Below are 11358 nucleotides of genomic sequence, written 5' to 3' on the forward strand. Positions count from 1 at the left end.
TGGTACCATTGGTGTTATTTATTCATGAGAGCCACGAAATAATTTTGAACATTTTGATTTAAACTGCCATATAGGAACACCTCGAAGAGGAACTATTTAACAAGTTAAAATAATGTAGAGGTATAGAAATCATGTATTGTATTAATTGATGGAAGTTTGAAAGAGACGTTTATTCTAAAACCTGTAGCATTTCAGAAAATACATCACGTTTTGATTAAACTAAGGTGGAAACCTTAATGAAGAAGACAATGGGATGGTAGATATGGGAAGGGAGGAGTAAAACTTTCAAGTCATCATAAATCATCATCTTCCTCCAATTAAGAAAAATGTAGAGCGCCAACATTATCTAGTTGCCTAATCGAAGACGCTGATGAGACCGAAAAGTACTGAATGGCATGTTCATAATTCACTGGAATTATGTTCACTTGGGTTTAGTTTGAAAACTTAAATAATGATAAGATGTCATCAAAGTGAGGTTTTTTAAAACTTGGTCAAAGTATCAGAATTAATGAAACACGTCCGAAATCTGACACGTGGTATAGGTGTCAAAGTTCGACAACCGGGCGTTCCCCAATATCACCCATGTCTCTTAAAAGTAGACTAGGCTCCAGCTTCTCAGACTCTCTGGCGCTCAACTCTACCACGCAAACTCATATTTCAGATTTGAACCGCCAGTTATCTTTCCCAGCCCAAAACGCAGAGCTCACTCTGTCAGGTTTGTCTTCCAGCGAGCCAGCTCTAATACCAGTAATAGCGCCTCATCTTTTTTTCTCCGCACATCTCCAATTATTTCTTTACATTTACAAGGAACTGCATCTCCAGCGTTTGCTGCTTATGAGATTTGTTTTTTCGACTTGGTCGTATTTTGTTATTTTGACAACACTCCTTCATCGCTGAATAAACGTTTCATCCGCATTTAGGAAACATCGAGAAAACACTCCGTAATTCTTTGAAAACAAAGGTGAGTGAAAGCAAAATGTTTATATATTTTTGTTGTTAATTAGTTTATAAGGACATGTCTCTTCCTGAATAGATTTGGAATTGTGTTTTGATTGAGATTTTGTTGATACGTCATGTTTCACCACCACCCATCATTTTGTTTGTAAATCCAATAGTTGAATGTTGCAGTTGTATGCATGTCTTTTTATCGAATAGTCTTATACGAGTTTGATGCTGTCTAGCTTAAGATAGATCAATAATTTTCTTTTAACTCACAATGAAAGTTTATAAACTAGACAGGAGCTAATAAGAATAAGATTTCATAAAAATGTTACATTCTTAAGTGATAAGGACAAGAATTTCGTTCATTAAGAAAATTAGTTAATGAGAATTCGAGGAAACTTCAATGGGTAACAGAAAAAAACTTAGTTATGGGAGTTTGAAGAAAGAAATCCCACATTTTAAGACTTAAGAAGCAAACTTATAATCCTGGCTTCAGCATGTTTGGTCATTTCATTTTCAAAGTGAGCCGGAAAGAAAGATTTGTGTTAGTTTTTATGGGAAAAAGGGACACAAAATAACAGAATATTACGAATACGAGTATCATAACAAATCCATGGCATAATTAAAATTGTATTTTCGTTTGGCCTTTTCGGTTTCCATTAAAAATAGGCTACTATGTGATTAGTTGAAAGGTATAGAACAGTAATACTCAAAAAAATCTTTTCGAAAATGAAATCATCATATTTTACCCATTTGATTTAGTTTGCAACCCAAACGAAAATGTTGCATATATTTATATAATTATAACAACAATGACCAAGTAATCTGTAGTTTCTTATCAACCCTTATAATTCGACAAACTACCCTTAACTTGGCTTTGTCAAATGTGTTAGGTGTATACATTTTTATTTCCATCAAATAGGTTGCACTATGTCTTTGCAAATATGATAATAATGTTTTTAGTGATTTGGTATCTCACGACGACCATTGCTGTTTTATGTTTTGTTTAGGGGTTACGATGGACACTGTTTATTACCATCGCCTTACTGGTGCCTTTCAACCTGTCGGTCCTACGAGCACGAATCAGACGAACACGGGTGTCGAATGCTACGGGAACTCCATCAAAAACGACCCGACACTCGCCGTGGGTCTGCACCGCGCCGGTGCTTTCGTCACCCACCAGGCCACCTCCTCCTCCTCCTCGCCAAGCTGTCCGGGGAGCTTAAGCGTCGAGGCGATGGTGAATAAAGCTGGTTGCTTCGGTACGTCTAGGGAAGATGGCAAGGCGTACCCGATGACCTTGCAGCATTACAGCGAGTGCATTCCAGTCGGCGCGCCGACGACCTCGGCTCGCGTTATCAGCTCCGACGGCGTTGCGGAGCCATCAATGTTGTCGGTCGCTGCCAGAGCCGAACAAGTAAGCTCGCCAATGCGACTGAGTAGCCGCAGCGTCCAAACGGACGATGTTGCTGATGACGAGACAACCAAAGACGACAGGGAGAAGAAACCGATTAATGACGATAAACCCGACCCATCACAGAAGCCGCCATTTTCTTACGTTGCGCTCATTGCCATGGCAATCAAAGATTCGCCAGAGAGAAAGCTAACTTTGAGTCAGATTTATCAGTACATTATCAATAAGTTTTCCTATTATGAGAAGAACAAGAAAGGATGGCAGAACTCGATCCGGCATAACCTCAGCCTCAACGAATGCTTCCTGAAGATAGCCCGAGAAGGGGGAGGAGGCGAGAAGAAAGGGAATTATTGGACCCTCGATCCCGCCTACGATGACATGTTCGAGAAAGGGAACTATCGACGTCGTCGTCGGCTTCGTCGACCGCATCGCCCCATCGCCATCATCGACCGCTCCTACATGGCAGCCGACGGCGGGTACCCTTCCTACCCACGATGCATCCAGTACGGCAGCAGCTGGGGCATGTGTCCTCCGCCGCCGCCCGCAGTTCCATCCACCCATCAACTCCAACCCCAGTACCCCAGCGGCCCGTGCCAGCTGAGCTCGTCACCCACGCCATCACACAGGGGCCTTATTCCATCATCGCTGACTACGCAGTACTCTCCGAGCTCGTACTCCCAGTTTACACCGTGCACGCTCTCGCCTTCGCCTAACACGGGATATATTTCGTCGGTTGGGTTGTCGCAGAACTCGGCGATCTCTAGCGCAAGCACCGGCTACGAAGAAGGCGAGCTCGGGTTGGTGGCCATTGGGGCTGGATGCGGTACTTGGCATGTCTGATACCTCAACTTAAGTTTATATATTATAATCACCACACGCGTTTTAATAAAACTTGAAAGAAAAAACAACGATATGGGGTCTTGTTTAAAATATAATAAAAAATCATCATAATCATTCAGCCAAACGAGACGGTTGATCATAAAACTATTATAAAAAAAAAGACTGAAATATATTCTGGAACTTTAAAAATTCTCCTTGGACAATTTATAAAAAAAAAGAAGAAGAAACAAATGGAGAAAAAAAAGGGGGGGGGGGGGGGGGTTACAACTTCTAATGTACGGTAAACATAATCTGGAGCTTTAAGATTAGTATTTATCCAAATGCATAATTGCCCGTTATAATCAAAATCCCCACTAAAATCCTTGCTTCTGCACTCTCCATTATAGCATCCGTTGTTCGTATTTTAGAGCAAGAGCATCTCGATTATGTTTTTATTTAATTCAACCGATATTTATTCGATAAAGCCGTCTTCACTAATAATGATATCATTTTGTTGGTATATAATGTATTCAATCATGTTACCTCTTTCCATGAAATGATTGTGATAATATGGTTTATTCATGATAGATACAACTTATATATATCTTCCCAGAACTGTATTGATCAACCTATATAGTCATAGAGATAGATCAATAATGTTCTATGAAGATATTAACCTAGTATAACGAATAAAGCATATTGTCACAATCATTTCATGGAAAGAGGTAAGAAAAAATTATTTAAACTTCATGGGCAACAGTTTATATTATATTTGATATAATGTATTCAATCATGAATATATATGTAAAACAAACTTTGCTGAACACTGGTTTTTATACGAGAAAAATAAGTCAAACGAACTATTTCAAACACCTATGCATGAATTTTAATAGCGCGGGGGGGGGGGGGGGGGGTACAGAAATATAAATACCATATCCTTTCAGCACTTCCTTGCAAGTAATCATTACATCATTATATCGAACTAGCAGACTATTATATGTCTATTTTGTTGTACTCGTACAATATCAACCAAATTTCTCACTTTTGTTTTATTTCTTTCTTTATATACTCATTCTTCTCTTTCTTCTTCTTCTTCTTCTTCTTCTTCTTCTTCTTCTTCTTTTTCTTTTTCTTCCTCCTCCTCCTCCTCCTCCTCCTCCTTCTTCTTCTGCTTCTGCTTCTGCTTCTTTTTCTTCTCTCCTTTCTTTCTTCTTCTTTCTCTCCACTTCGTTTTCCCTTTTCCTTCTTCTTTTCCTACTCTTCCTGCATTTACCCTTTCTACCTCTCAATTCTTTGTTTTGCCACCCGGCCTACATTAAGTTGTATTTTGATTTGTTTTTTTCTTCTTATTTACGTGTTGCTGTTGTTGTTGTTGTTGTTGATGCATACGTTTAAGTATATGAGTTACTTTTAAAAGGTAATTGTAAAACATTTGCCATTATTATTTAGCCGAAAGTTGGAGGAAGTCTTAATCGTTAACGCTTATATCATAAATTATTTTGTGTTCTGTTAGCTCTATTGTCATTAATTTTCATGTCGTTAATTTTATTTTCTGTCTATACTTTGCAAATTCATGCAAACTAAATTTTAATATACCAGGTGGTTTGTCATCTGTAATATATAAATCTAAGACCGAATATATTTCACAAAATTATAGGACATCTTAAGTTAAATATTTTTGGAAACATAAAATTAGAGAAAGAAGGTTTTGAAAAAAACTCAAAAATCTAGTACGGATGTTTGGAAAAAAGAGCTCGTATCTAAAATGTGCGTGCGAAATCTCACACCTATTTGGCTGATGTAATTTGGGGACGGGGCAATTCTTCCATTCGTTGTAAAAGACAATCGGTTTCATTCATTTATTGCCGAATAGCAACGAGTACAGATTTAATGGAGGTTTTCGTCTTGCGCTTAACAGAGTAAATCGCAAGAATTAACACAAAGCCGAAATCGGACAATGTCAACAGAACCTAAAGGAACGATTTCAGCACTCGATCTTTAACATTCTTGCGACTTAGGCCTACTTTGATAAGTGCAAAACGAAAACTTCAGTATTTCTTGTATTCATTGCTTTTCTTTGTCTCTTTTTTATACTAATCATCTCTTTAATTCCATGATTCTTCAAAACATATATCAGGGCAACTCTAAACATTGCGGATAGCTCGTTTTGGGTCCTCCAGAAACAAACAAACTACTCCAACAAAAAAAAAAGAAGAAAAAGAAGAAGAAAAAAAAGGAAAAATTAATAAGTTTTAGATTTTCTGCAGTCAAAGATTTTGAACAAAAAAATTGTGATCATATTTCTGTGTTTAAAAAAATAAGAGAGTTGTCTGCCAGTAGACATTGCAATGACTGATTCGCCTATTTGAAATTAGATTCGCATATTAAAGTAAGCCTGTTGTGGTTACGATTTTTTTTGTTGTTCTTATTGTATACCGATTTTGTTGAATCTATATTTCTCTGATTTTCTATAAAGCAGATTGGATTTGCTCTTAACAATCCATTTACACAAATATAGGAAGAAAGTATTATGATAAGCAACATTTTGAACTAAAAATATAAGCCACACAATTTACTCCAAATGTATTTTGTCAAGATTTGACACGAGTTGCAAATACCAAGACAATGTCAAATCATTAATGTATGCCTTGATGGTAAGCGCTCCACTTGTTTGCCGACTGAAATGAATAAAAGGAGTTTGTTTGTGTTTTTTTAGGCCGAGTGGTGGGTCTACGAAATATAGGGGCGTAAGCCTTTAAATTGAATCACCTAATTGGCCCACATCTGGAATATTGTGTATTTTGTCACTTCTACTACTTCTTTTCTAATCTAAACTAAGAAATAAAATAATTTTGCAAATAACAACGCTGTCTACCATTGTTTGTTTCTTTTTTCCGATTGATTTATGTTTGGATAGATTGATAGATGGATATAATTACTGATATTAAGGGAATGTTTGGAATTCCAATCAAATAATACAATAGATGCATGCATGGCTATCAATTTTAATCAATAACTTTGATAAGAGACAATTGTATGATTTGTAGTTGATTGATTGGTTTGATTGGCTGACTGACTGATTGATTGATTGATTTGTATACCTCACCTTTACAACAAGAAAGATGGATTTCACACAGTACATTATATTATGATGCAGATATCAATACAATATGCGAATGAAATAAAACATAGATAACTCATTACTTATTAGAAGTCACAACCAGACAACCAAGTACAACAATTTCTTCACCGACACGATGGATATAATTTGCTGCAAGTTGCTCAATTCATTGACTAGTAAGTGAAAAAGTTTGATTCTTTTAAAATGAATTAAAGTATAAAAATAATGTTACGCCTACAATTTACCTTTTTCTGTTGAGTGTCAAAATTATATTATCACACTCTGCAGCTAGAGCGAGTAGACTATATGTTCATATACTGAGAACAGAATACGGATTGTGTACCCTGAATATGACAGAGTTTGTATTGTCCAGATGTGGATGTGCTTGACCGAAGCGCTGATAAAATGACGGACAGTTATAGTGTGCTTATATTTCTCTTAAGGTTGATAAACAAAACAACACCGTTAATGGAAACATCGACATTATACCGGAAACAATAATGTGATTAAATATTTCTCTGAAGACGGGTCGGCTGTTTGTCTCTCCCCCTTCATCAGGTTCTTCGGCATCTTCAGCGTTTGTATGGTATAGGTCTTTATCTGTTTACTTCATCTTCATCTTCTCATCCTCTTTCCTTTCCCGCCGTCGTTTTTTTCTTCATCTTTTTCTCTTCTATTCCCTTATCATCACCATCGCCTGTATCTAAATTTTCTTCTCCTTATTCTTTTTCTATTTTTTCACTTTCTCCTCCTTCTTCTTTTATCTTTTTCTTCTTCTGCTTCTTCTATTTCGTCTCCTTCTCCTGCTTCTTCTTAAAAAAAAATCTTCTTCTTCTACTTCTTTTTGTAAGTCTTCATCTTGTCCTCTTTGTTTTCCTCCTATATCTCCTTCTATTCCTTTTCCCCCTGTCTTCTACTTCTTCTACTTCTTCTTCTCCTTCTTCTTTTTCATCTTCTTCTTCTTCTTCATCTTCTTCTTCATCTTCTTCTTCTTCTTCTTCTTCTTCTTCTTCTTCTTCTTCTTCTTCATCTTCTTCTTCTTCTTCTTCTTCTTCTTCTTCTTCTTCTTCTTCTTCTCCTTCTTCTTCTTCATCTTCTTCTTCTTCTTCATCTTCTTCTTCATCTTCTTCTTCTTCTTCTTCATCTTCTTCTTCTTCTTCTTCTTCTTCTTCTTCTTCTTCTTCTTCTTCTTCTTCTTCTCCTCCTTCCTATTCATCTTCTTCATATCTATTAATCGTTTCTTCTTCATTATTTTCCGCCTTTTGGGGGTCCTTTTTTTTGGAGGGGGGGGGGGTCTTCATCTGCTCCTTCCATCTTTGCTCTCTCTCTCTCTCTCTTGATGCATGTATTCTCTCTTTGATCTTTTCCCCCTACAATACTTCAGTCTCCCTACGTGTGGCTTTCCTCTTATACCTCTCTGCTTTTGTGGTTACTGAAGATCATCAGCGACTTTTACGTTTGATTTTTATGTGCAAGAAAACACTTCGCCGATTATTCTCACCGCTTTCGTTGTTCAATATATATATACAGGGGCGTACGCAGGGGGGGGGGGGTGTGTTGGGGGTTCAAACCCCCCCCTTTGGTATTTTAATGTATGTAAACCCCCCTAAAAAAACCTAAAACACCCCCTTTGGCTTTTTTTTTTTTAATTTTTTTTATTTAAAAAAAAAAAAAAAAAAAAAAAAAAATTATACCCACGGCTAACCTAAATAAGGCGACCTTACCCCCCCCCCCATACGTAAAAAAATGTCAAATTTTGAAATTTTGAGACCAAAAAAAAAAAAAAGTGTCCGCTTACCCCCCCCCCCCCCCCCCCCCCCCCCCCCCCCCCCCCACTGAGCGACTTTTCGGCCGGCGCGATTTTCAAATATTCGGGAGCAAAATATTTTAAAACCCCCCCCTTGAAAAAATCCTGCGTACGCCCCTGTATATATATATCTTCAATATTTTCTCTTTTAGGTACATTGTACCATCTTAGTATTGGGGATGTAATCTTCAAAACGGTTTTAAAAAAAAGTGAAGTTATAGCTAACTTAATATGTGGTTGGAGAAAGAAGTTGCAATAGAGCAGATCATAAATTATGAACGAAGATGATTGAATGGAATGACTTCGTTTACAAGGAAAAGTTAAATTATTATTCAAAGATGCAGTTCTCTTTGCGTTTGCTTTTCAAGTCTTTTAAGTGCCTTATTATGAAATGAACGTGATTATCAAGTTTATTTATTAGGAAATAATTTACTCAGTGATAGTTTTACTTCGTTACCACGCAATTTATAAGACTTTTGATTTCTCTTTAAGACCTACCCTCAAATTACCAAACAATACTTCTTGCCTTGAGACGGAAGTGAATTTACAGACATTAAAGCAAGAAGCGGGAATAGTGGGTATGTTCGGAGCAATGATCTTTTCATAAACCAACAGTCGTTGCGACATCGGGCAAGCTTCGCGTTATCAAGTATAGGATGAGGGGGTTACTGGTGCCATGGGGGCAGGGCGGGGGATACAGATCTAACTCGATGAATATAATTCGAATCTAAGGGGCCATTTAGAGGACTAAGGGGAAGGTGTGGGTCGTGTTTCGTATACTGTCTTCATTTTACGTTGCCTTTAATAATTCCTCGCTCCGTTTCTTATCTCTCTCTCTCTCTTTCTCTCTCTCTCTCTTCCTCCTTTTTCTTGTGTCTTTCGATCGGGAGAAAGGGGGCCGCACTTATAAGCAAAATTATTTGAAAGTTATTGAAACAAATAGGGATTTGTGAACTGGTAAGATATAATACAAAATATTCAAAGAAGAATTACCACAAGAGGCCGCGTGGAGGTAGCATGAGGTTAGTTAACTATTAAAAAACAACCGATAAATTTCTCCGATATCCGAAGCCCCAGGTATGCGCCCCTTATCTGCGGGTTTAAATTTTACACCTCCATAGCGAACATTGTTTTGAAAACAAAAGTTTTTTTCTTATTGTGGGTAGTTGAATTCCTTTCTTTCATCTTTCTCCTTGCCAATCACACTGTGAAATAAGAAGGACGTGCTTGTAGAAGATTTGAAAGATAAAATTAGAAGGAGAAGAACGTGCCCCTCCATCGAAAGGTGACATAAGACAAAAAGTGAAAAAGAAAAGAGAGCGGGGTGGGGTAGAAAAGAAACGACTACATATTCGTATCATGTACTTGTCTCTTGCCATTGTTTTGAATCTGTGCTCTTTATAATTGGTCAAATAAATAATAATAATAATAATAGCGAAAAAGAAGAGCCCCTCCCGCTCCATCCCCCGAATCAGCACCATTCTAAGTTCATAATGCATCAAACTAGAAAGACGAGTGCCGTCACAGTGCCGGTGACTCTCATTTGCCGGAACCCCGCAACTCCACTAAAAAAGAGATAACTCATGGTATTTCACTTTAAAAATTGCCATAGGGATTATAATCTGCCTTTTCATTGGATGAATGAACAAACAAACAATACAATATATAAACTGACCGGCTAAAATGATATCATCATTATTTCTCTTTAATCGCCTAAAAAGAGTTTTTCTTTTGAAAAAAAGAAATAATTCATCAGATTTACAATAGGGATTACCGTTCCATTTTAACTTTACATTTACATGAGGAATGCCAGATAAAACAAATTTGCTCGATTTCTTAAATTGTTAACATCAATGCTCATCGGAATAAGTATTCTCAGACCTACATCGTACAAAGACGGCCTAAGAGGAGTCACACTGCAGAGTAAATCAATTAAGAACTACATTTACTGCCAGAACTTCCAGAAGGAAGGGGACTCATTTACATGCAAAAGTTGCTTCTTAGAAGTCCTGGCTTATTATGTATTCTGTATTTATGATTTGTAGTTTTTTACGATGCAAAATAAACTGAATTGAATTGAGTTGAAGGCGTTTAGACCACTGGCATACACATCAATTCAAAGGGAACTCCTTCAAGATGTTTTGAAGAATGATACAGAAAAAATTCAGAATTAATATTGCGATTGGTCACTAATGACTTGAAACTGAGCTTTATCACATGCTTTTAGAGCTTTTGTGTTAATGATCAATCAGTCAAAACAATCATCAATCAACCAATCAATCAATCAACCAATCAATTAGTCATTCAGTTTATAAATCAGTCCATCTATCCATACAAACAAAAGGGTATCCCGAATTGCATACAATCAAATGGTCAATTCATAGTTATCTATTATTTGTGATCATAATTTCCTAAAACTTCATATTTCTTATTGTTTGTCTAGGTGTTTTCTGACATTCACTGACCGTTTCTCAGAGCTTTTGCTTTCCCTCAAAAGCAACTAGTTCACACAAAAAAGGGATTCATTTAAAACTCCGCTCACTCACAAAAACAAAGTCAAACTTTCAAAGGAAAGACAAAATCTATTGTTGTACTGTCGTACGCACAGAATCATTTATTAAGATATCCATTATATCTTCCTTTCCTTTGGATGTCTTATAGATTTCTACTGTAAAATGTTTTCAGGTATATACAGGACAGCGCAAACATAAAGATTAGATCATCAATATTTAAAATGCATGATAATATCAAAACATAAATCAATGTGTCTCTTTACAGAAAAAGGAACTTAAATTGGAAAATAAACACCAATACTTAGATTACTATAATATGGAGTGCAGGATACAGATAATGTACTTGAACATTTCTAGATAAATAATGAATTGTCACATAAGAGCTTTATGTTTTGATGGCCCTGATGGACAATAACCTTATAAATATTCAAAATCTATAGAAAAAAAAGGAAGAAAAACAGAAAGAAAGAAGGAGTGATGGAAAAGAAAAGCGAAGAAAGCGGAGCTCGGCAAAGGGGGTTCATGGAGATATTTTGGTTCCGATTTCAAAACAAGAGCTCTGAATGTTTTCAGTTTCCCATGACAATGCTTGCGATAAGAAAGATCCTAACCCGCAGACTATCAAGTATCACATCTAGGTCTGGACTCTCCCCCTTATCTTGGTCTGTTACCACACAGGAGAGAGAGAGAGAGAGAGAGAGAGAGAGAGAGAGAGAGAGAGTTTTCTTAGTCTATTACACAA

At 36.9% G+C, this 11358-nt stretch overlaps 1 protein-coding gene across 1 annotated transcript; it reads left to right on the plus strand.

Annotated features, from left to right (window-relative positions):
• Window positions 1–615: 615 nt before the first annotated feature.
• On the plus strand, window positions 616–3922 carry LOC751846 (forkhead transcription factor L2). The gene is made up of 2 exons (XM_001200755.4): window positions 616–961; window positions 1953–3922. The coding sequence occupies exon 2, from the start codon at window positions 1961–1963 to the stop codon at window positions 3194–3196; it is 1236 nt and encodes a 411-aa protein (XP_001200755.1). The 5' UTR covers window positions 616–961; window positions 1953–1960; the 3' UTR covers window positions 3197–3922.
• The last annotated feature ends 7436 nt before the right edge of the window (window positions 3923–11358 follow it).

This window comes from Strongylocentrotus purpuratus, unplaced genomic scaffold (genome assembly GCF_000002235.5).
Source record: "Strongylocentrotus purpuratus isolate Spur 01 unplaced genomic scaffold, Spur_5.0 spur5_scaffold_16, whole genome shotgun sequence".
Lineage (NCBI taxonomy): Eukaryota > Metazoa > Echinodermata > Echinoidea > Camarodonta > Strongylocentrotidae > Strongylocentrotus > Strongylocentrotus purpuratus.